Source organism: Vidua macroura, chromosome 19 (assembly GCF_024509145.1).
Source record: "Vidua macroura isolate BioBank_ID:100142 chromosome 19, ASM2450914v1, whole genome shotgun sequence".
NCBI lineage: Eukaryota > Metazoa > Chordata > Aves > Passeriformes > Viduidae > Vidua > Vidua macroura.
The window spans coordinates 225,482-251,464 of NC_071589.1; the positions used below are offsets into that span (position 1 = coordinate 225,482).

Below are 25,983 nucleotides of genomic sequence, written 5' to 3' on the forward strand. Positions count from 1 at the left end.
AGCTCCCCACTGAAAGCTGTTCCCTGTCGCTGTATGCCAAAAATGACACCCCGGTTCTTCACTCAGGCTCACTGGCTGGTTCGCTGGGTGAGAAACTGCTCTGGTACTTGTTCTGCAGGAGCAGTCTCACTCACATCTCCCCCCAGGAACTGTTGTTCTTTGCCATAACAATTTTTATAATAAAAAGTCCTTAATTCAGTTTCAAAACGTCTTGTTTCATTGCTTGTTTCTCCATGGAAACGGTGTGCTGACCACAAAGAGTGTATAATGGTCATTTGCATTTTCATCTCAGTGTTGATGATACATCTCATGTTTTGGACTTGCACAACTGATCTTGTTTGTACATCTAAATTTTCTTCCTCATTATCTGGAGTGTCCAGTTCTGCACTCCTCAGAAGAAAAAAGACAAACTACTGGAGAGGGTCCAGTGGAGGCCACAAAGATGATGAGGGGTCTGGAGCATCTCCATATGAACTATGGGAGCTGGGCCTGTTTAGTTTGGGGAAGACAGGGGGGAATCTCATTAATGCATATAAATAGCTCCAAGGATGCCGAGAGGACGGTGCCAGACTCTTCCCAGCGGTTCCCAGTGACAGGACAAGGAGAAATAGCCATGAACCAAAAGACATGAAATTCCACCTCAACGTGAAGAAGAACTCCTTTCCATGGAGGGCGGCCAGAGCCCTGGAACAGCTGCCCAGGGAGGGCGTGGAGACTCCCTCTCTGGAGACATTCCAGTCCCACCTGGATGTGCTCCCGTGTCACCTGCCCTGGGTGACCCTGCCTGGGCAGGGGGCATTGCACCCGTGTGTTCCCCAGAGGTCCCTTCCAACCCAAACCATTCTGCGATCCTGTTATTTTAGGTAGTTTATTTTGTACTGGTAGAGAGGTGAAAATCCTTTTGACTCCTTCCTCGCCGCTTTTATATATTGGCCTGGGGAATTTCAACCTTCGGCACAAAAAACCCTCACCTCGGGGCACGGCCACTCGTCACGGGCGAGCAGCCCACGCAGGCGGCAGTCCTAACCAGGACGGTCTCGACACGACCGCCCTCCCCGTCGGGACAGCCCCTCAGTGGCCGCTCCGCCTCCGCGGCAGCGCCGACCCGGAAAGCGTTTGGAGGTCGCGCCGGGAAGATGGCGGCGCCCAGGCGGTGAGAGGAGAGCAGCGCAGCAGCCGCGGCCATGAGCGCCGCCCGCAGCTGCCGCCCGCCCCGGGCGCTCGCAGGTACCGCGGAGCCGTAGGGCGAGAGGGCCGGTGTGCGAGCAGGGCCGGGGCGGCCCGGGCTGCTCTGTGGAGCGGTCCCCGGAGCCTGTAAGGCCATGCGTGTGCCTGTCCCCGTGTGCGGGGGGGTCCCGGTGTGCCGCGCTGCGCTGCGTGTTTTCCACACGTGTTTGACTTTGGTGCTGTCCTATGGCAGCTGCTTCCTCTCAGTGCTTATTTAGCAAGATAACCTTGTCGGTAGTGTATATAGTAGTGGGACAATACTATGTTGTATACGATGCTCCATCACCAAGGCTGCCTGAGCTCAAGCAGCGTTTGGACAGCACTTTCAAGGTCAGGGTGGGATTGTTGGGGTGTCCTGTGAAGGACCAGGAATTGAATTCGATGATCCTTGTGGGTCTCTTCCAGCTCAGGATGTTCTGTGAAAATGCATCTTACTGGTGCTCAGGAATTTGGAACAAACACCTGAAAGTATTGGGACATGCCAACAGTTCAGTTTTGGGCCCCTTGGGATAAGAAAGAAAAGGAGGGGTTGGCTTGTGTCCAGGGAAGGGAACAGAGCTCAGGAAGGATCTGGAGCACCAGAAGCAGCTGAGGGAGCTGGGGGGCCTCAGCCTGAAGAAGAGGAGGCACAGGGGAACTTCCCATTCTCCACAATTCCCTAGCAGGAGGGTGCAGCTAGGTGAGGATTGGGCTCTACTCCCAGGGAGCAAGGGACAGCATAAGAGGAAGCGGCCACAAGTTGGGCTAGGGGAGGTTTGTGTTCAATCTTGGCAAAATTTCTTCTCTGAATGGGTTGTCAGGCACTGGCACAAGCTGCCCAGAGCAGTGATAGAGTCACCATCCCTGTAAGGGTTAAAAAAACATGTGAATGTAGTACTTAGGGACATGGTTCAGTGGTGGACCTGGCCGTGCTGCGTTAATACTGAGACTTGATCTTAAAGGTATTTTCCATCTTTAATGATTCCATGATTTTGCACTGTCAGGTCTTTCATGTGGAGCAACAAACATTTTCCATTATCTGACCCTGGTTCCCATTTGTTGGGGAGTCCTGTGTCACAGCTGACAACAGGCACTGTAGTCTTAATTAGAAGCAAACTCAGTGGCAGAGAAGAAACTGGAATCTGCTGTTAGCTTTTTTTCTTGCTTTCCTTTAAACAGGATTATTTCTTTGGCATCTGAGGAACACTGGTGCACAGAAGATACCATGCCGGTTTGTGCGCCTTTACCATGTGGCCAGCAGCAGATTGATTACCTTTCAGTACTTTAACTTTCTCAAACGAATGGTAAGTCAAGGAGTGTATCTATACATATTTCTCATTGGTCCCATGTGATAAGTCAAAATGGAGATTAGTTGATAAGAGTAATATTTTTCTTATCAGCCAAACTCAGGTAATTTTAAGCGTCTCCATTTTTCACTAAATCAGAGTTAAAGCACTTGGTATCCTAAAATGTCTCAGGCTGGAGGAAACCTTTTGTGGCAAGGACAGTGCCTTGTGTGGTGAAGTCTCCTCCACTTGACAGGAGGCTTCTGTACCCTTGAAATAGGGCACTCATCTCCTGTTGAGAAACTTGACATAAAATTATTTTGAAATCATAATCTATAAAAATGCTAATAAAGTCACATCTTGGCTAGCAGTCAAACAAGTGGTAGATGGAACTCATTTGTGGAGGTGGTGTGTTCTCAGTTATTTGGTTTATTTGAGTCAAAATTCCTGAGCTCATTAAGTTAATGGGTTACATTTATAGTGTGCTGTTAGTTTTAGGCATTAAAAGAGCTGAGGTTTATCATTAAACCCCTTGAAATTACATCTTCTTCTTTGACGAGTTGTATCATATGTTAGTGGATGGTAGTAATTTTTTTTAATTGTGCTGCTGATTTGAACTATATTCACATTGCTCATTCAGAGTTGCAGACCACTCTTCCTCAATGTAATTATTACTGCATACTTGAAATCAGGATTTGTTGAAAGTTCTGTCTTTCTATGCTTCTGGTGCTTGAAATATATAGAATATTTGGGGGTAGAAAATATGAGAAGAGAATCTAAATGCTCTTTTTCTTATTCTGTGTTTATTCTGTGAGCTCTAAAAGAGAGCAAACAACTCCATCCTAATTTATTGTTCAATATATGTTCCTTTGAAATTTGTTGACTAATTAATTAACAATAAGTTTGGCATAAATAATAATAGACTAATGTGGGAAATTATTTTATATCATAAGTGGTAGATTGTAGATTTTATATCATAGGTGGTAGATTTTTTGGCATATTTTTTTTTCATTTCTTAAATATGCATAAGTTTAGTACTTATGTTTGGAAACTGAAGTTGTGTGGGAATTTGTATATTTCGCTGTTTAAAGGTGAATTTTGTTTGGTCAAAGGTTGAGCTTAATGACCTTTATTATTCTGTGAAATTGATTAGTTGTAAGTCACATTGTATTACCTGGTGGTTTTGAATATGAACAAAGAGTTTGCTGTTGTAGCTGTGAGGGAGGAAGTAAACATTCAAATGCAATTCTGCAAGCTTACATAAACATTGATTCAGTCGTGAAAGCTGCTTTTGTAATATCTTAGCCAACTTCAGAAGTCTTTCTGTGTATGAAATAAGTGTCTGAAATTCAGACTAACTCAGCTGTGTTGTGGAAGTAATTCTCCTAACAATAATAAAATAGCAATAGTATTCTTGGTGTTAATTAAGTGAAATGGACAGAAATATCTTTATCTATTTGTTTTAACACTTCTCGTTGTATTTAGTATGTAACACAGTGCAACAAAGACCTCAGTCAACGAGCCAAACCCAAGTCCGATTCAATTGTGTCTCCTTTTCATGAGCTTCATCAACTGGATCACGAAAAAAAGGTTGTACACAAAATTAGCCCAGTTTCACCTATTCATCACTCATGGTCTGAGACGTCAAGCAGAAATGAGTTGACAGAAATGAAATCAGCTGCAGAAACTGAAGACTCAGTCATACCAGTGGGAGGTGAATGCAAGGAAGACAGACAATGGAAAGAAATGAAGCTACAGCTGGATGATTTGCCAGGAATTTTGGCACGCTTGTCCAAAATCAAGCTTACAGGTATTACAAATAATGTGTTCAGTATTTGAAGTTGTCTTGCTTAAGTTTACTAGTGTTTTGTCTTATTTACATACCTTTCACTGTAGTACTGCTGGTTGTGAAATTAGCACTAGAAGTCCCAACGTAAGATAATCCAAGTGGTTTCCTATATTAGAAAGCAAAATGTTTTAGTCTGACCAATTGAATTTTGTAGAAGGAGATCCAATTTACTTTTCAGTCAGTGATAGTGTTGTCTTTTCAAACCAGCAATTTGCTAATCAATTGCCTTGTGGCCTTAACTACATTTTGTGTTGTTCAAGTAGTAATACTTAATGACTTTAAGTAACTCCTTTGCCAATAGGAACAATTACAAATTACCCCTTTGCCAATAGGTAGTGCTATAAATACTTTTATTTCTAAGGAGGCTCTAATTATCTGACCAAAGCCTTACATCTTGTCTATGATGTAAAGTCCAAGAACGGAAATGTAATTTCCTAAGTCCGTGCCTGGGTGCTCTCCAGTCAGTCAAGTGAATTCCTGATAACAAGACTGTTCCTTGCCCTAAAAATTTGTTATAATGAATGTTCTGAATTCAGTTTACTTTTAAAAACTTTTTTATCTTGCAATATATACGTTTTCATTGTTTGTTTTTCTGTGGAAAAATCTTGCTGACCACATAGAGTGTATAATGATAATTTACATTTTCATCTGTGTTACTGATACATCTTGTGTTTTGGATTTAGCACAACTGATCTTGTTTGCGCATCCAAATTTACTTCCTCATTGTTTTTAGAAAGCCTGAGGGCATTTATTTTGTGCTGGTAAGGAGTTTGATGAGGTGAAAACATGTATTTTAATATTTTACTATGTCACTTTAACATATTAGACTTGGAAATTTCAAACTCAGATTACATAAATCTCTCACCAGCACGTTCAGCAATTATCAGGATTATTTGCAGCAACTTTGTGGTACATACATCCTTAATTATTGTCTCATCTTTCTTTCTGCATTATACAGGTTTTGCCTTTTTCTCCCTCATGCTCTTCAGTTTTAGTAATAATTTGTTACTGTTGAGCTCACCATGGGTAACAAGGAAGTGCTGTGTGAACAACTAGTCCTTCTGGCATATTTTCATTGAGGTGATTTGATTGAAGTGTCTTATGTGAAATAAAATACTATGATAGCTGTTGAAGTAGAACTAAATTAAAAAAATTTCACTAGGTCTGGAAATGAAAACTTACAATGCTGTGATTAAGGGACCAGAGAGAGAGAAAACTGACTATTGTTGAAAGCACTTGAAATGTTTTTTTTATGTTTGCTGATGGGTAAGATCAGTGCTTGTACCACACCTCAGTGTTACTGGTGCTTCTTGAAATGGGAGTTTCAACAACTTCAGCAAGATGGAAGAGTGCCATTTTCAAGAGAAAACAATTTCATGTGATACCTTTTTATGTGGCCTCGGAGTTGCTGCAAAACTCTTCAACAGTTCCTGATAGCCTCTTCTAACTAGGCAAGCACCACTCTGGATTTAAAATAGGGTATAGAAGGCAAAGGTTAAGAATTTAATTCCCTTCAGGACTGTTGTTTTCTATGACAGTGCCTTTTGAAGTGTAAGCTTGACTGCTCATTTCTGAACACCTGTACAATTTTTAATCCAGCTTGCAAGCCTGTTGGGAAAGGGATTGTGATTTTAGTTTATCTCTGTATTCTCCTATGCCTGGAGGAGTTCTTGATCCAAGGTAAATATGGTAAAATTTACCTATTGAGAAGTTATAGGGAGATATAGGAAAAAACCTTACCCTCTTATCTCGTTGTCATCTTTGTGTTTGGTGTGCAGGTTTTTTGGAAGTGGAAAGTGTAAAAGAGTAAGTTGGACGAAGAGGACTTTGTCGAAGGGGAGTTCTATTGTTGGTCTTTATTGGTCATGGGACAGGGTAGGACATAAGCAGGAATATGATTGTGTGTAATACGTAGAGCAAGGAAAATTTTTTACAACTTGTGTAATCATTTAGACAAATTATATATTCTGTAAAGACTGTAGTGTTGTAGGTCTTTGATTTTTTTTTTAAAGAAGAATAAATTCTCTGAGGTCAGTTTTTAAGTTGCAAATGTCGTACAACTCAGTTCCTTTCACCCGTGAAATTGTGATAGATCTCATATCCTCTGTGGTTTTTTTGGCAGACACTTTATTTATACTTTTTAGGGTATGGAATAACAAAAAAACAAACTCTGCATGGTGCCAAAATGGGACTTCCTTATGCTCTGTTCTTTTCCTGCTGCTGCTGGAAAGAGATTTTTTGTTTGTAGTATGAACTGTACTTCACCTTGGAAAGGAAATGAGTTTTGCTATTTCCATACCCTCCTGCTTAATGTAAACTGCAGCTTTTGTGACTCTGCCATTAGAACCTCTGCCTTAAAAACAGGAGTAGATTTTTGTTTATATTCTTTTGCCATAGAAAACAATTAGGGAACTTTTCATTGAATGTCACATAATCTACCTTTTTGGGTTCAATCTCCATCCATTCCCATCTCTGTATCCTACCACCCAGGCACTTGGAAAGCTAATGCATTTGTCTGATAGATTTTCAGAATTATAAATGCATTGTTTTCAACTTGATCCTAAAGTTGCTGTGTAACTGAAATTAGGTGAGAGATAAGGGAAGGTATGGGAATAAGAGGAAATTCTAATGATTTATAATGCGCACACACACTAGGAATTTCATGTTGTCTCATCTTCTTAAATTTAACTTCAAATTTAGAATTAAGTAATGTTTTCTCCAAGGACTACAGATGAAAACTCAGATGAACTATATGTAAAACCACAGGAAAATCAAAGTTCAATTTTTAGTTTGGGCAAACTGAGGAAAGTATGATATGAAAAATGCCGAGTATTCCTTTAGATAATGCTTTAGGTTTTGTGAACATTTCCTTGTTGTTTCCCCTGTAGCATGCTGTTTTTTCTCTGAGAATAAGCAGCTGAAGTGGAACAGGCTGTTGCATCCCTGGAAGTGTTCAAGGCCCGGTCTGGTGGGGCTTGGAGCAACCTGGGATAGTGGAAGGTGTCCCTGCCCACAGTAGGGGGTTGGAAGCAGAGGATCTTCAGGGTCCCTTGTAACCCCAACTGTTCAGTGATTCTATCATTCTGTGATGTACCGCACCATGTGTCTTCAAGAAAAGACTGAACATGGCGCTCAGTGCTCTAGTCTGACTGGCAAAGTGGTGATCAGTCAAAGGCTGGACTTGATGATCTTGGAGGTCTTTTCCAACCTACTTGAATCTGATTACATAGCACCTGTCTGAGAAGTGGATCAACATGTGTGGACAAATATGCTAATTTCTGGGTATTTTCAGTTTTGAAGACTAAACTAGAATTTTTTTTTTTATATATCTTGTTATAAGAAAATAATTCTGTTGTGTGTAATAGCAAACAGCTGGAATTTATTTGATGTATTGCTTCTGTATGGATTTGTGTCTGTGGAATAGTGATCCTCTAGCACAAATGTGCTGAACCTAAAACCAGAAGCCTGAGATACTGGTACTGATTGAAGGTGTGGTTGTGAACATCCTGCTTCATCTCTTGTCTGTTGTGTATTGGTGACACAAAGATGATGAAGATCCAGTTTTGCATAATGACTCTTGACTCTTACCAAACTGCATCAAAGACTAAATAAGGGGCCTGTGTTGTGTTTGTAGGCTGAAAGTCTGATAACAGCTGCTATAGTAAAAAAATGCATTTGCTTTAGTGGAGCTCCTGTATGTTCCCAGTTGATTCTGGAATAATAGCATTTATTCTTTAAATGGTAACTTCAGTATAGCCAGAAACTTTGAAAAATATTTATTGGTTGTTACTGTTCTGAATATTGCTAGTTTACCTTTATTAACAGTTCTAAATATATTTCATATACTTGTTGAACTAGTTCTTCTTTTGTGATTATTGAAGAAGTAACTATTATCCCATCAAAGAAACTAAAGCTTTCTGGCAATTGGTTTTCCATGCTACAAGAAAAACAAATGAAATAAAAATAAACCATGATTACAGTTAATTTTTAGCAAAGTATTTTAAAATTGTTTGATGGTAAGAAGAGGTTATCTACTCTGTTTGTAATATTGCACTTGCATTTTTCATGATTTGGTGCAGACTTGTTTCAGATCATTGTCCCAAATTTAAGTTTGCTTCAGGAATGTGGCCTTTATTAGTGTGCAGGTTATAATCTGTATCAAAACTTCGACGTGCCCAAACAAACCTGGATTTACAAAGGACATGTTGGTTAGGTGGGTAGCACTAAGCACTGCTGCTACAGTTGGCTTTCCAAAAACCAAAGTGTGAATACTCAGGAAGGAATATTTCTTCAGCTTTTGGAAAGCAACTTTCCTTTAAGGGCTATAGAAACTTTTGCAGTAAAGCAGTGAAATTGTTTATTGAAAAAAAAGTACAAATGCATTTGCTTTTCTCCTTCCTTATGTACTGATATATCACCAGTACAGGAGTAAAAGGGAATTCTAGAGTAGGATTGATTTGCTTTGGCTTTCTGTGCTTTTATTTTGGCTTGGCAACTTTTTAATTGTAGGTAAACAACATATGGCATAATGATTCACATGCTGTAAATACAAAGGATTTATAAAGGCAGAGCACATTGTGATGAAGTGGAAAAGGAATGTAAAGAACACACTAAACTTTTGGACTGTGTTTTTCTGCCAGAAACATTATAATTCACTCTTTGTCACCAATCCATCAGCATTTTCTTTTTCATCTACATTGACGTGGGAGACAAATGTCCCCTGTTAATTTTTGTTAAAGCTAAAAATGTTTAAAAGACTGAAAATAAGGCTTAGGCTGAGATCATCAGTTTAAATCTTGGCTTCTTTTTGAAGAGTGTGTATAATGCCAGCTCCCATCAACAAGTCTTGAAAGCATTGATTCCATCTATTATGCAATCAAGTGAAGTTAATTTGGCCCCTAACACACTAAACTAACAGGGATTAAAAAACAAACAGAGTCAATGATCTCATTCCCTTGATGTAATATCAATTAAATACACTTTTCCTCCATGAGGGAAGTTGAAAAGTAAATTATTGCTTCCACGGTTAAAGAAAATAAACTTCCCACTCCAAAGGGAGCATTTTCCTATTTACTGCTAATGTGTTGTATTGGAATATCTGGGCAATGAGGGACGCAGGGGATGCCTGGTGTGCAAACCCTGCCTAAACAAGAAAATGTACCTTCCTAAATGGCATATGGGAGAGGATGTACTGCAGCCTTTTTAAATGAGATCCTGATAAGTCATGCTCAAATGACTGGCTAAAATTAGTCTGGAGAAATCAATGGGAACTTTAATTAGTGCTGTAACTGTACAGTGTTAGAATTTCTTTGGGGTCAGGGTAGTGGTAATGTTACACTGACTGTTTGCCAATCCATTCCACCTTTCTTCTCCAGTAAATGAGTCGGTGTTTTCCCCTAATAAATTGGTGTAAAGTGCTGTCTAAGATAAGTTTTAATTAAATTCTTGTCTAGAAGTGAGCGTGTGATTTATTATGCAAAAAAAAAAAAGAATGTAATCAGTCTTGGAAATGCAAATGCCACTGTTCACTGTCATTTTCAGTGCATTTTTTTAACTCTCTCAGTTGTACCAATGCATTTCATGTTTTCTTGTGCATTCCTAAGGAGGATTCAAGAGTTTGGAAACTAACACAGTTGTAATTATATAATAAATAAGATCTAGTCTTTCAGAATGATCAGTATTTTGATGCTCATTTTTCTGGCGAGGCAGCAGAATCTCTGATTCTTTCAGAGCTGCTCAGAGGGGTGAAGTTCTGTCATAGATCCACTGTATTTTAGAAGTAGCCTGTGAATCCGTAACAAGGCTAAATAATTAATACCTATTATAATATGCATGTTATTATAATAATATTCAGTCATCAATGGATTTTAATACTTAGAGAAAAGTTTTGATGAGCAGCAAGTTTTCTCCACTGTGTTTTCAGGATTAATTCCTAAGGTTCTTATGCAGGCACTGTTCTTGAAATGAGCACTTTGCATGTGCATCCTTACTGGCAGGTCTCTGCCATGACATTTAGTTTTTCATTTCAAGCTGCTTAATACATAATCCAGGTATTTTCAGTCAGCAAAGATTATTTATTTGTCATTTAACTTCAGACAAAAAGGAGGCTTCATAGGAATCAGGAAGATAAGAACATTTTGATGATCTGATTTAAGATAGCTGAGGTCTAAACATGTAACTACATCAGAACATAATTTAAATACTTTTTGTTTAATAACTAATAATTTCAGATTGTAAGGTTCAAGGTCATGAGCGAGATGTTCCATAAGTGTGCTGACTTTTATAGTATAAGATATTATTTATAGTATAAGATATTTGTCATGTCATACTATTTCTTGCCAAAAGTGAGGTTTTTGAGACCTATTATTTGGGTAATTACAATGCCCAAATTGTATTTGGATATTGTATTTAATTGGGATTAAAACTTGGGTAATTTTTATTTTACGGATGTGATTTGCGGTACTGTACTAAAGTTACAGTTTTGCATGACAAAACTGAAATGGATTTTTTATGAGCCCACTCAAATTTTGAGGCCATTAAGTGTTGTTGGGTCTCTGTGATGATGTGATTGTTCTTTCAGCCCAAAGTGGGCATGTCAAATAGGAGCAGTGGGGACAGAGATTGTGCAGTGAAATTACTGTAGCTACATGCCCCAAATCTCTTTTTGACTCTGCACTGCTATATAATTCCTGCTATAATTTGATATAAAGCATATATCTCAGTGTGGGATTTTTTTCATACTGCTTTTTCTTCTGTGTTAGACTTTGCAGTGATGTGTGAATTACTAGAACAAATATCTGTTCCTGTGCATGTTGTGTGGGGCAGTTTGGTCCTGTAGCAAATCCATAAAATAGGGAATACAGAGACACGAGTTGTATCCTCGCATCTTCTGCTAATGTGCTCCTGCTTTTGGATTTCTTATTTCATCTCTGGCAGTTCTCCTTTGCATTTTTGATTTCTTTATGTACAGTGTTTATATTAATTGTACCCAGTTCCTGGAGCTAGTGTGAACCATAAAGATAGCAAAAAGTTAATCTGCACAAGAGTTCTTTCAGGGTTTGAAAGCCATAACTCTACTGTTATGTACAAAGATGGTTTTTCGTTGATGCTTTGAACTGTGCTCTCACTTGTGTTGCAGCTTTGGTCGTCAGCACTGCGTCTGCTGGCTTTGCCATGGCCCCCGTCCCTTTTGAGCTCACCTGTTTCCTGCTTGCCTCCCTTGGAACTGGCCTGGCGTCCTGTGCTGCCAACTCCATCAATCAGGTCAGTCCATCTCTTCGTCTGTACAGCAGACTGGTGGTGTCCTGGCTTCTGAAACGCTGCCAGGAGTGTGACTGGATGGCCAGGAGTGCCTTGCCTTCAGCTGCTGCCTGAGCTCTGAGCTGCTAAAACTGGCACCACAAAAGTAATATATGCCTGAGAATTCAAGTGGAGTTGCTAGGCACAGTGTGTTTATGGAGAATGGATTTGATGAGGTTTTAAGGCTCCCAGTGATAATGTTTATCTTGATACTACCCAAGCCTGGGTCCCTGGAAATGACAGGAATAATTGGGTAATTGGAGTGTAAGAATACCCAGTGGGGCTCCAGTCTTATGGGCTAGATTCTTCGGTTCTGTTATTGTATGACCTTGTTGGATCTGTCTTAAGAGTGGCTCAGATCCACTTAAAACATCTGTAGTGGGACTTCAGTGGGATTTTGTGCAGGCTGGGATCATGGTATCTCCTGCACATCTGCAGAATGAACTGAGAACCTCCATTGTGTGGAGGTTGTCCCATGCCAGAGATGTTCCAGGTGCGTGAACTTGAGATTCCCTGTGTTTGTCAACATGCCTGTGGAGCTTGATGCTGATCTTGGCTCTCCTGCACTCAGTTGTGAGGCACAGTGGCCCTTGGGCTCTCCCTACCTCCCAAAGGAAAGCCTAACTAATGAACAGGTAGTAACACTTGTGGTGCTGAACAGAGTTTCAAAGTGTAGTAGCCATGGCCACTTTCAGTTGTAAATGTGGCCTGGAAAAAGAAGGAGCAGTGCCACTATTGACAGCACTTCGTGGTTTCAGCAGCCGCTTGTGACTGCTGGGACTCCAGTAGTGGAGGTTTCCTGGGATCCACACCCTGGAGTCAACTTGGTTGAGTTGGGCTCTTTGATGTTTACACCTTGTAACACCTCAGTTGTAGGCACGAGATGTGTTTTTTGGGATTGCACCCATCAACACACATTTTGCTCAGTCTGAAGTAAGTTGTATTTATTGTTTTTACAGGTTTTAGTGTTTCTTTCATTGAGCTTAAAACGGAGGCAGGCAACTAACACTTTTCTCTGCAAAATGGGAAGGACGATGCATGATTTTTAATGGCTTGGAAATGTTTAGGTAGCCTGCCTAACTTGGAAACACATAGATAGCCTTGAAAAATAATTTTAAATAAGTCACACTATTTTCTGAAGAATACATTTAGTTATCATGAACGTATTTTTCACACAAAGGTTGGGTAGAAAGGCTGTCATAACTAAGGTGAAGTTTGATACAATTTTAGATGTACCCTTTTTTCCTCCCTTTTTTCCTTTACTACCTTTTTAATATTAAAAAATAAATTTATGGGTTATCGTTTGAAATATTTACTGTCATATGTACCTTCACTTTTGATGTGGATACTACTGGACGAAGATAATTAATGATGGCTTAGCTAGAGACTCCTATGCAACTTGTCTTGAGATTTTGCTAGATCTTCTGAGAGATGACATTCCCACACAAATAACTGATTTTCTTTGTCTTCAGCTTCCATGTATTGCTTATTGTATTTTGTCCCAAAAGTAGGCACTTTTTAAACTCTTGTAAGCCATTTCTTAAACTCTTGAAGTACTCAGAAGTACAGGAATTCTGTGCTGTAATTTGGAATCGGACACTTGGGATAGGAAAGGGGAGTTAAGAGGAGCGCAGTAACTTTGTGCTAGTTCTTGTAATTCACTCTTTACTCACTGCAAGTTACTCCAGCCTCACAGTGTGTCAAACTGCCTTTCACAATTTCAGCTGAACACTTTAAGTTTTCACACTTGCTCATGTTGACCCACTTTCCTGTGTAGAGAGACCTTGAAGGCAGATTACTCCTACTAAAAAAAAAAAAAAAGGAGCAGAGTTGGTAAGGAAGCAAAAGGAAAGAGCTGTGCTTGGTGATCTGTTGTTTGTCAATGGATCCTTTCAGTCGTTGGGTGTCTTTTTTCCGGTGTTACTGTGTCTGAATTGGCTGGGAATTTAATTTTCCATAAATACTTAAAGCTTGGGTAATCCATCTCAACCGTTGGGAAGGAGCACATTTGACTTGGAACTTCCTTTATTGCCACTTTGCTCTGTCCATTGCTCCCCATACGCATCTACTTCTCTGGCAGCTCATGACTCATGTTTCCCCTGTTGCTCCTCTCTATCCCTTAAGGACCTTTTTATATGATAACCGTCTTTCCGCTTCCCAAATTGCTATAAATCTGTACATCTTTAAGGGCAACTCATCTTTCCCACTTCTTGTTTCTCTTATAAATCTATGTGCACAATTTACAGTCCCCTCCTATGTCGTGGGAAGGTGGAGTGTGAATTGTGTAAGATTCTTCCCTGTGATTTAGGACAGGATGTGAGAGGCCTAGTCCTGTGAAAATGTAATGAAAATTCTGTAAAATTCATGGAAGTATTGATAGAAATTTGTAACTGGTGAGGTTCTGAGGTTTGAGGGGGTTTTCCCTTGTTTTTTTTTTTCCCCTTCTCTCAACTACCTGATTTTAGCAATCTGATAGGAGCTGAGATGGTTTTACCCCCAGTGAATTAACCTGAATTAACTAAGTTGACTTAAGTCCTGGGGTGGGAGCCAGGCCTGTGCTAAGGCATACATAGACACCAAAACATTGTGTTTTATTTCTTTACAAAGTTGGTCTGAAACAATCTCCTAATTATCACTTCCTCCTTGTTTTCAGATAGTTGTATGTCATACTTGAAACTTATTTTTTCCTGCCTGCAAGAGCCAGAAAGTTGCAAAAATGTGCTTAAGTGGAGATCCTTGCCCCACTTTCACTTTTTTTAACAAGAAAAACAGCTCGATGGTGCAGATAGACGACTTTGTATTTTTTCATTGTTTATAGAAGTACAGTCTGAATATTTATCCAGGTATGTGTTTAGAAAAAAATTTCACAGTTCACAAATTCTAATGTTACTTTCTAAGGCAAATAGAAAGAATGCATTTTGATGGTGATTCTGTGAAATTGGATTTCACAGAATTTGATTTTTAAGGAGCTTGTGACTTACTGTTTTGTGACTTGACTGAAAAAGTCGTATTGGAAAATACAGACAAAAACTAAAAAAGGGAGATGTGGTGCCTGCAGTACAGCAAGGTCATTCTAGAAACATTTGTTTAGAATATGTCAAGAAAAGTATCTTGGAATAATTTTTGGCAGACAGAAGTTGTAGAGAAACAGACTCGGGCTGGTAGAAAATGTTATGAATCCTGGGGATCTGGATAAATATCAGAGGGTCCTTGGGTTTTCCGGTGTAGTGTGTTGGGTCTGTGAGCTGTAAGGGAGGAATCTCCTATGGGAAGGTGCCAGAGAACAGATAGTGTTTTATTTCTCTTGTCCTCCACCGGTGTTTCTACCTCTGCCACACTCCTTCCTATCACAATACTTCAGAGTTGTACCTCACACCTAATCCAGCATTGCAGTGGCTCCCAGAGCCAGTGCTCCCTGGTTCTCTTCCACATCATCCAACACCACATTATGTCCTCTGGCCCTTTGGAATTGTACTACAACACGTCACCACTTCTCAGTCCCACCTGCTAAAACTGCTTTTGTCTTTTTTTTCCCCTCTCTTTCTAACAGCATTCTTTCTTTTTTCCATCATTGAAGTAACTTAAAATTATTTCAGACAGGTGGTTGGTATTCTGTCTTTTGAAAATAACCCTTATTTTACAGTAGGTTTTGATTAAAAAAAAGTAAAATCATGCAATGTATTTACCAAGGACTGGATTGAGATACATTGTGTCTATAACATTACTAAGGTAGCCAAAACCTCCAGAAAATCTCATAAGAAGGGATCAGTCTTATTAGTTGCAGTTAAAGTAAGGAAATGGAAATATATTCTGGGGTTTCGTCTTGTAAACACTGCGTGTTAATCTTGAATCAAACAAATAAATGCTTTAGTGTTGTTGCTTATAAGTTACAAATAAGTAAACCCTTGGTTTTCTGATTAGTGAAGACTAATTTTGTAACTTCTTTTTTGCTGTACTCCAGGCTGTCATAGAAATGGAGTGGGAGAAATTTATATGAAGTTAGTTAATAATATTTTGCTTTTTCATAGCTCTGTTTTTTGATGATTTTTGAAAGCTCACTCAAGCTTCAAGGAGTGGAGAGAATTTTATATTAGAGAGAAAACATGTAATTTTTGAGACTTCTAAGATAGTCACCTCTGATTTATGGAGAAAGAGATGAAACATGAAGAGATGTTTACAACACAATACACGGCATTAAAATGTTAAAGAAATCACATGCACATTTTATATGTCAAATACATTCTTCTGTAACTGCAGCATGGTTAAAAAGTAGGAGAGAACTAAAAAGATGAAAGCAGGATGTTTTAAATGGCTTGAATTTACTAACCAAGAGATAAATGATGTGCTTGGGTTTGACTGTACCTTGACAAGGGCTGAATGTCTTAGCTGAAGTTAAGAGAGCTGAAAATGAGGAATACGGTAAATACGTTATCCAGCATGAGAGAACAAATGTAAGTTAACATCGCTGTCCCTTCAGAGTCTGATCTGATGGCTGTGTTCCGCTCCTAAAGTCTCATCTTCTCCTGACAGTGGTGATTCCTTAGAAGTGTAGCTGTAAGGAGTGGGAAGGATGGGTTATTGTTAAAATAGTGGAGTGAAATTCAAGGTTTGAGTTCAGTTACCAGGCCAGGGAACCTGTATGTGATCTTTGATGTAAGACAAACTATGAAGGTAATTTAGATGTTGCACAAGGCTGAATAAAGTAAAAATAGAGCAGCCTTTCCTCCAGTTGTCAGTCCGCTCAATGGATTATCCTCTTTGAAAAAAAAAAAAAGTCTGGTCTTCTTTTATCTAGTCTAAATCTATTGTCTTTTGAGTTTTGAAACCATCGCCTCTTGTCCTGTCACAACAGGCCTTGCTAAAAACGTCTGTCATCTTGCACATCTTCTTTAAGTATTGAAAGGCTGCAATGAGCCTTCTCTTCTCCAGGTGAATGCCCTCACCTTTCCTAGCCTGTCTCCAGAGCAGAGGTGCACCAGCCCTTGGAGCATCTCCATGGCCTCCTCTGGACTTGCTCCAGCAGCAGCTCCACATCCTTCCTGTGCTGGGACCCCAGAGCTGGAGACAGCTTGGCAGGTGGTATCTCACCTGAGCAGAGCAGAAGGGCAGAATCCCCCCCCATTGACCTGCTGCCCAATTAAAAAAGAAAAGAAAAAAAAAAGTTTCAAGAACTCTGTTGCAGTAAAAAAACCCCACCACCCCAAGGGTTAAAGTAATACACAGAAAGTGGTGGCTAGTGATAGATGCCTGGGTTATTGGTGAAGTGGAAAATAAAAAATAGCATGATTCTGGTAGTCACTCTGTTCCCTTTCTCTTTAATCCCAGTAAAAGAAATTCAATACAAAAGAGAACAGCAATAGTTCTGTTCCCCAAAACTAGCTATGTTTTTGGCATTATCTCCGTACCAAACTTCTCTTACCAAAGAAGTCTTTTATAGAATGTCCATGGAGTGGGAACTTTTTATTCTGATGCTAATGTTATTAATATGCTCTGCTCCAAGTTGGAGGAGCTGACCTCTGTCACATCATGCAACCCACCTCCACTCAGTGCAGGAGGTTTTTGCTAAGTAAACTCCTCAAAGTTCTTTCTTGCCCACTTTTGAAATCTCTAAAATTTTTTTTTTTTTGCTCCTTCCTCTCACAGATAACTGCACTGTCATGCTGGAATGAGGGAACCCACTTTAAGTGCCAATGAGATTTGCTCCATACAATATATGTAAAAATTATATAGTTGAATGATTGAAGTGATTAAGAAATAGTCTAAAACGACATTCCAAGGTTTTGGCTTTAGCACGTTTCCCCTCCTGCCTCTGGAATGATCCCACTGGCAGACACTTCCCTTTTCCTGGGAATGACACTCGCAGCGTCAGTCACCTCAGTCAGGCCACACTCCCACACTCCCATTTGCTCATTTGGGATTCACACCTGATGCATCTCTGTCTCTCTGTGAAGTGCCTTTGTTTTGACTGAACTGATAGCCTGCAGCAGCCGCCTGGCCTTTCATCTGCTCCCCCTCCCCATTCCCACCAGTGATCAAACAACTGGCAGGAGGGGTTATTAAAATCTGGTGTTGAACTCCACACTTCAGGACTGTCAGTGGCAGAGGCAGCCTGGGATGTAATTTACAGTGAATAATAAATATAAGAAAAGTCCAACACTGGAAGTCTGTCTCATGCTCTAAAGTGTGTTGATATATGCTGCTTTGATATTTTAACTGCTAGGCAGTCTTCATTAGTGGTCATTGAAGCATAACTTACAGCTCCAACAGATGATTCATAATTGCAGTGGTTGGATCAAGTTAGCATGGTGGAATCGTTGATATGGAGTAGGACTAGCTTAGCTTTTGAGGTTGTATTTCATGAGCAGTGAGAATGATGAGCACTAATGAGAACCAACCTCTGAAGGACCGATAAATTTTAAATGCAAAGATTATCTTTGCAAAACATGAATCATTTGACCTACAACTGAAGCTTGATGAAACGTCTTAGAAAAATACTATAAATTAATGCATATCATTGTTGAAAGAAATTCTCTTTGCTTACATGCATATTGTGTGAGTATGGTAGGCAAAGTGTCTTAAAGTGGATGGATTCACATGACCCTTAAGGACTTAGACCCCAGTCACCTCTGTGATGTTCAGCAAAGACAATGAAAATTAGTAAAATGACACCTTTGTTAGTACTTTCTGGCCCTCTGTGGCTGTCACTATTAGCATAAAGCTTCATATTCTAGGAGAGTTTGATCAGTTACTCTTGTGTTGCATCTCATATATATTAAAATCCAACAATGACATAAATAGTGGATAAAAAAATGAATTTAATACTGTGCCCCTGTTTTATGGATCATCCTGCTCCTGATTTGGTAAAAACAGTTTTCTGTGGATGCACAAAGTAAGTATGTGCCATTGTTAACAGGGCAGACTCGCTTTCTCTCACTGGCTGCATTTCTGATGAGCAACTGATTTCCTAAATGAACACCAGCAAGGTGGTATGGTGGTAAAGGGGAATTTTTGGAGATGTTAGTGTAGGGACTGCAGTCCCCTTTGTCCTGCTGGGACAGAGCAAGGGAAACAGCCTCGTGGTCCTCTGTTTTCTCTCCATCTGAAATCATCCTTTCATCTGCACAGGTGTTGATAGTAGACATGGGCTGGGAGTGAACAGATTCCTATTATTCTGAAATACCAATGTGATGGACTGGAGCTTTTGGGTGCCAGCTTCAGAAGCCCATTAACTTCTGTGCATCCAGAGATCCTCGAGATGATGCATTTGGATGCAACAGGATCATTAGCACCACACTCACGGGTTCTGTGGAAATACTGGGTGCAAGCAAGGTAGGGGGTAAGAAAGAAATAATTTATCAAGTGATGAATTGTCAGGAATATTTCAGTGACATGGGGTTCCCTTTAGATCCAATGCCAGATTTTCCCTGGAAACCCTGATCAAGGCAGAACAAAGGAATTTCAAAGGGCTGAAATGAGGGAATATGAAGAGAGGACTAGACAAAAGGGAAAACGTAGTACTTAATGAGATTTATCTGGCCTTTTGATCCATAGGGGTATTGCCTTTCTAAGCTTAGAAGAGTGAAAATAACTTTTTTTTTTTGCCAGTCTGTAAGTACATTTCCAAATAGCTCAGAATTCCTTTAGCAGTGCAAGTACTAAATTCTAACCTTACTAGATAAGTAGTGAAATGTCATTTTCTTTTTGTAAATTAAATGGTGCCATATTCAACTTGTTTATTGCCTTGAATTAGATTTCTGACAGTTTCAGAAACAGCAATACAGGACCTAGTGTACTGTGCTGTACAAAAAATAGCAATAGTGTGGCAAAGTTGATGCAGGAAGGGTTAAAGAAAATTATTTCCTGATTCCCTGAAACAGCCTACCAATACCATTTCTTTGGGGAATAGCTCATTGAAACACAAATCCAGAGCATTCTTGTAGTCCTTTTTCTTTTGAACTATTTTAGGGTTCTCTTCAAATTTCCATAGTTAAAAAATACTACATAAATACCATGAGTTCAGATTCTACTTTGTCATCTTAGGAAAGGACTTATGTGCAGTAAAACCGAGTGCAAGTCCTCTTGCTTTAATTTTCCATGACTGTTGTCTCTCTTAAAGTAAAATTTAATTCTGCTTTGACTTTTAACTTTGTTCCACACTCTAGTTGTCAACTGCCTGTGAAGAGTTGACCTGCCTTGGAGAGAGCTGATTGTGCTTTGCTGCAAGCCTGGGCTGGAGCAGGCACTCGAACACTCATTTGTATGGGCTGCAAGAAGTTATCTTGTGTGGCTTTTGACTTTTTTTTTCCAGAGCTGCAAGGCTTTACACGAAAGTGTAGTGCAATGTTGGCTTTTCTGACCTGATCTGCCACAGCTTGGGACAGTCAGGTGTCCCAGTCATCACTTTCTCTGCTGTAGCTTGTAATAGAGGGAAGGAAGAAGAGGTACCTCTAGGATATGAGAAAAGGGACAGGGAGGGTCTTGGCACACCTTGTCCTAGGAAAGAGTGAAAGACCAAATGGTATGAACGTTCCCCACTGAAAAGGGAAAGGGTCTTTCTTGTGAAGTTCCTGGGACTGCTGGAACTGTGAGGCTGAAGAAATGAAACTCTTGTTTTCTAAGGATCTGTCATGTGAGGAAACTCAAAGTGACCATTTCAGTTTTCTGTAGGGGTCTGGTATATATGTGGGTAAACGTCTCTGTAGCCCATGCAGTAATCACAGAATCATAGATCGATAGAATATCCTGAGTTGGAAGGGACCCATCAGTATAATGGAGTCATATACAGGTGTGTTGGTTTTACACAGCCTGATTTTTGGTAGCTGGGGGGGCCACAGAAGTGGCTTCAGTGGGAAGCTGCTGGAAGCTTCCACCATGTCTGGCAGAGCCAATCCCTGATGGCTCTGAAGATAGACATGCTGCTGGCCAAGGCTGGGCCAATTAGGGATGGTGGTAACTCCTCTGTGATAACATATTTAAAAGGAAAATCAAAACAAAGTGAAGCACAGTTTTTTTTTTCCTAGCCAGAGAAGAGGAGAAGGTGAGAACATGTGAGGGAAACAACATGAAGACACCACAAGGTCAGTGAAGAAGGAGGGGCAGGAGGTGCTTCAGGCACTGATGCTGAGATTCCTCTGCAGGCCGTGGTGAGACCGTGGTGAAGCAGCTGTGCCCCTGCAGCCTGTAGGGATCCACAGGGGATGCAGAGATCCATCCACAACCCTTGGGGATCCATGGGAGATGCAGAGATCCATCCACAGCCCGTGGGGGAGGTGCCCATGCATGAACGGGTGGATGGTTGGAGGAGGCTGTGCTCCAGTGGGAGACCTGGTGGAGAGAGGGGGCCCTGCTTCCAGGCTGGAGCAGCCTATCCTTGGAGGACTGTACCCTGTGGAACAGTGACCCATGCCCAAGCAGTTGTGGGATGACTGTTTGCCCGTGGGGGGAACTCTCGTTGCAGCAGATGTGGTAGGACTGTTGCTTGTGAGATTGGACCCACGGCAGAGAAGTTCATGGAGAGCTGTCTCCCCTGGGAGGGACCACATGGCCTCATAGGGGAAGGACTCCTCTCCTTGAGCAGAAGAAGAAGAACTCGGGTGACCAGACCTCCCATGCCATGTCTCCCTGTGCTGTTGGTGTGAAGGAGGGAGGTGATGGGGGAAGAAAAGGTGTTTTTAAGGGCTTATTTTAGTTCTCATTATCCTCCTCTGATTTTGTTAGTGATAAATTCATTTTGTACCTCTAAGTTGAGCCTGTTTTGCCCTCGGAGTGTTTTCTCCCGGTCCTTAACTCATGAAGCCTTCATTAAATTTCTCCCTCCTCTGCCCAGCTGTGGCAGGGGAGGGTGAATGAGTGATTCTCTTGGGAGCCTAGCATTTGGTCAGTGTCAAACTGCAACAACTGGACACCCCAACCATCCCATCCTGTGCCTGAGAGCTTTCTCTAAATTCTTCTGGAGCTCTGGCAGCCTTGAGGCTGTAGCTATACCCTGGGGAGCCTGTTCAATGCCTGACCACCCTCTGGAAGAAAAATGTTTTCCAGATATCTAACCTAAACCTCCCCTGACTCAGAAAATGTGATGACACTAGTATGAAGTACTTAATTATTTCAGTTCTTCTTTCTTTTGTTACATTTATCCTTTTTTATCTTTATATAAAATTTCACTGTCCTGGTAGTTTGGCACAGATATCACAGTGATATAATTCTTTTGATTTTTCCTTCAAACTCTGTAAATGGTTTGTTGAAAAAGCACTTCTAGGGGGTTATCAGAGTGGCAGATCATGGAGAGCATGATAAGGCGCTCTCTGACAGAAGGGAGGCACCGGTGGTTGGGTTTGGTTTCAGTTTTAAAAACTCCCTGTCATATGTAATAGCAGTTGTCTGCTCCTGTGCCAGTGTTCATTTAAACATTTTTGAAGGCACTGTAACAGGTCTTTGAAGTAGAGTGTGTGGGTTACAGCAGATACAGGTAACAGAGGAGCCTTCTCTTCATGTCCATGGTGGTAGCACTGAATTTTCTTATTTATTATCTGAATTGCAGTAGAGTCTCGAGAGTCTGGTGGTTTTCCAGCATAAGAAGGTAATGATGTGTGTCCTGCAGAGTTTGCAGTCTGGGGAGTTATAGTGTGAAAGTATGTGGGTTTGCCTCTAAAAACCAAAACACTTCTGCAAGTCGCACAGTTCAGTTTTTCAGAGGGGCATAGAGGGAAGATTGAAAACTGAGTTGATTAGTCTGTAAAAATCAAAGAAGGTAGTTATTGTTGTGAGAGATATAGTCTTGAATAGAAACAAGCTGCTTTAAGCATGTAAAAACTCAAGGACCATCCATCTTTTTTCTGGACATGACTTAACTGAACCTTGGAAGTGCTGCAGGAAGCATTAAGATTTGTCAAAGGTTGTAAGTGTTGGTATAGCTACATGACTAATGCAGCTGATAGTTGACTGAAAATCAACACACATCACATCCTACAAGAAGCAAGAAGCTCACGGAGAGTTGATTTCTGCAGATTAATATTCTTGCTCATAGAATGTTTTTTCATTTTTCCCTGTATTGCTGCTCATGGATTGGGTTGGATGTTGCTCTAGGCACGAGCAAGGTATGTTGAATCTTCAATTTGGGCCTACGCTGTGCAAGAGCTTTCCAATATGTGATCTAGCTAATTTATGGTAGGTTCAGCACACATGGCGTGTACAACATCCATGTTGCCAATTCTTGGGGCATTTGTCAGTTGTCCTAAAAGGATCTCTTGACCCGTATTTGCTGTTTTAAAATTCATCATTTATGACATGTAGATGTGTAGATTAAATATATATATGTATAGCCACAATTTCTTGGGTTTTGGTGGGAAATGGCCATCCAAATTGCACAAAAAAAATTCAGCAGTATCCCTGGTAGGATTATAACACTGGTATGAAGGGGAAGCTGAAGTAACTTTTTTTTTTAGAAAATTTTTATTTGTAATGTTAAATTGCCATTTGCCACTAAGTGGCTTTTTAAGAGGATTCTAAGCATAAGCTGTTTAATGAACAAGTGAACCACAGCTCTGGGCAGTAATCCATTTCTTCTGGCTTTTATGAGATCTGTATGGAAAGTGAAGGAGGAGGTTAGTTTTCAATACCAAAATCATTAGGTACATCATCCAGATTAAAAAGCTCAGGGCATGTTGGAAATATCGTTAAACTAGGACAAGAAATAAAATGGGACATGTGGATGGAGAGGTTAGACTTATAGCAGCTTAATAATATAAGCTTTGACTTTAAACCAGACATGTCTGCAAATTTTGGAGGTTTGGTATTCACTTCCTTCACTGAAGGCTAACTTTGCCTGGATCTGTATAGATTATGTAAATTTTTGAAGTAAACCAGACTTCTAGAAGATGAAAATCTGTCCCTATAATTCTCCTTTTAAAACTTCTTATTACAGTTGAGATTTATGTTGGTGCTCCCAACAGAGACATGACAATATGTTGTAACTTCAGAGAGTACTATAAAGGTGCTGGCATTTGAGAGCAGGCTGGATAGTTCAGTCTCAAACTCATTTTTATGTTCTGAAATTAGATACTTTTAAAAATAATAACCTTTTACAAGCTGCTTAAAGGCTTGGAATGCCTTGTGTTTATTAAAGGGCATTAAAAGCAAAATATTATCTTTGAAGGGCATCCATTATAAAAGTGTTTATCTGAAATGGCCTTAGGCAGCAAGGGGGCAGATTTGTGAATAGAAAATAAAGTTACAATGAAGAGAAGTCTCTGCTGTGTTTCTCTTGCTGCTTGTAATGGTTAGAGCCTGATTGCCAAAGTTTTTTTACCATGATTCTTGGCCTCTTCCTGGCAGCGGGAGCATGCAGCAGAGCCAGCCCTGCTTCAGGCAGACTTCTTCTTCTTAGCTGAGTTTTCCGCAGTGAGGAAGGTTCCTGTTGGTGTGAGGGTAAGTAGCAGAGCCGTGTCTGGAAGGGACAAATGGAGAATATCACCTGGCAGAGTTCCAGCTGTAATGGGGAGATGTTGAACTGTGATCTGTGTGTTGAGTTCACATTCTTCATCCCTGATTAAAGTCTTCAGGGCAAGGACTGCTCCTGGTGGAAATCATTCGTGCCTCCCCTGTAAAATGATGGTTGACTTCAACTCCCTACTGGTCTGGATGTTTCTAAAGTTTCTTTTGAAGTGGAGCCAAGAGGTGATGCAGAGGCTTATGAGCAGTGCAATTTTTGTAGGGAGATTTCTAGCATTTTATTAGAGTTACTGCTAGAGTCAGAGAAAATGGATAACCTGTAAAGCACACGCTTTGTTCAAGTCGCCATGCAGATGTGATTCCATAGCTCTGGTCATATCTAGGATTAACTTGGACTAAAGTTGGAGTAGGGTTGGTTTTGTGCCAGGATTGTGCAAGAATAAATCAGTAGTATTATTACAATGTCATAATTAGTTTCTTAGTAGCATTAAGTAGGTGACAGTGAGGCAGTGTCATGAAGAGGTGTAAAAACACAACTGGCTGGAAGAAGATGTTTAGGAGATGGTTATTTAGTGTCTCTTGAAAACAAGAATGAGAAAATTTAGGAAAAGGCAAGTTAGAAATGAATAAAAGAGTGTGGTTGGGCACTGAACAGGCTTCCCAGGGAATGGTCATGGCCCCGAGGCTGCCAGAGCTCCAGGAGTGTTAGGACAACGTCTCAAGCATGGAGTGGGATTTTTGGGGTGTTTGTGCATGGGCCGGGGCTCCATGCTTCTTGTGTCTCACTTCCAACTCAGGATATATTCTGTGACTGTGATTCTTCAGACAGTGCAGTTACAGTGCAACTCCTCGCTCCAGGAGGTTTGGTTGTTCAAGGTTTTGGTGATGGTGCTTATGTCACATTTGAGATCTTTGGGATTTGCTTTGTTTATTTTTCAGTTTTAATTTTGTTACTGAACACTTGAATTACATTAAGACACAAAAACTGAACACAAGATCTAGAAAAAAAATCCCAACCAACCAGAAACTGAAACTCCCAACAAATCCCACCCCTAACAAACTGCTACTGAAAATTAAAGGTAATGGGCAGCAAATAGCTTTTCTATCCAAAAGTCCAACCACTGCAGTCACTTGACTCTCAAAATCTTTACTTCTGCTGCTGTCACTGCTAACCTTTTGTTAGGTTAACTTGGAAAACTGTAACCTTTCTTTTTAAGTCTGGATTTTGCTGCAAGTGCTTGTGTGGCTTTTTTTGTCTCTTCTACTACAGGTTGGGCAACTTTGTGGGGTTTTTTTGTGGTTAAAAAGAGAGGTAGGAAAGGCTGATTTTAAGTAGTTGTCCCAAAGAGAGAAATAGAATAAAGAGCCAAGTACTTAACTGCTTTGAAATGAAACATACTTATCACAAATGGCTCTTTATGTTGCTGGAGAATGTGAAGAAGTGGTGCTTGGGGATGTGTTTGGAAGATCTGCCCTATTCAATGGGATCTAGAGCAGAAGGATGAGTAGAAATGATTGATTACATCTAAAAGTAGGTTTTCTCTCTGTTTCACATTTAATTCTCTGTTAACTGCTGAGAATATAAAATTTTAACCTTGCTTCAGGCAATCATAGTAAAAGCTTCCCCCTTACTGCTTTGCCACTCTTTCCAAGAAGATCTGTCCATAGGGGCCAAAATTGCAGAGTATTTCCTTAAGCCACTCTCTTCATGGATCAGATTGTTCTGGTGCTGCTTTGGTGATACAGATTCCGTGTATAATTGTGACTGCCTGCAATGCTTTCAAAGAAACCCCTCAAATAAGTTATCCCATGACCTATTCATTGTATAATTTTGCTGACTTTGAATTTGCAGCTCAAGTGCAGAAGACTTTTTTTTTCTATGTCTCCAGACACTGG

The 25,983-nt window shown here is 40.4% G+C and overlaps 1 protein-coding gene across 2 annotated transcripts in view; it reads left to right on the forward strand.

Moving 5' to 3' along the window:
• Window positions 1-1,111: 1,111 nt before the first annotated feature.
• Window positions 1,112-25,983, forward strand: part of LOC128816817 (protoheme IX farnesyltransferase, mitochondrial) — a 99,434-nt gene continuing 74,562 nt past the window's right edge. Inside the window, exons 1-4 of one of the 2 annotated variants that reach the window (XM_053994736.1) lie at window positions 1,112-1,227; window positions 2,386-2,510; window positions 3,978-4,302; window positions 11,480-11,604. In XM_053994736.1, coding sequence (XP_053850711.1) covers window positions 1,185-1,227; window positions 2,386-2,510; window positions 3,978-4,302; window positions 11,480-11,604 — 618 coding nt within the window. In that variant the 5' untranslated portion in view covers window positions 1,112-1,184. Of the gene's footprint in view, window positions 1,228-1,517; window positions 1,558-2,385; window positions 2,511-3,977; window positions 4,303-11,479; window positions 11,605-25,983 lie in introns of those variants that run through there. The other variant, XM_053994737.1, reaches the window with a different exon arrangement.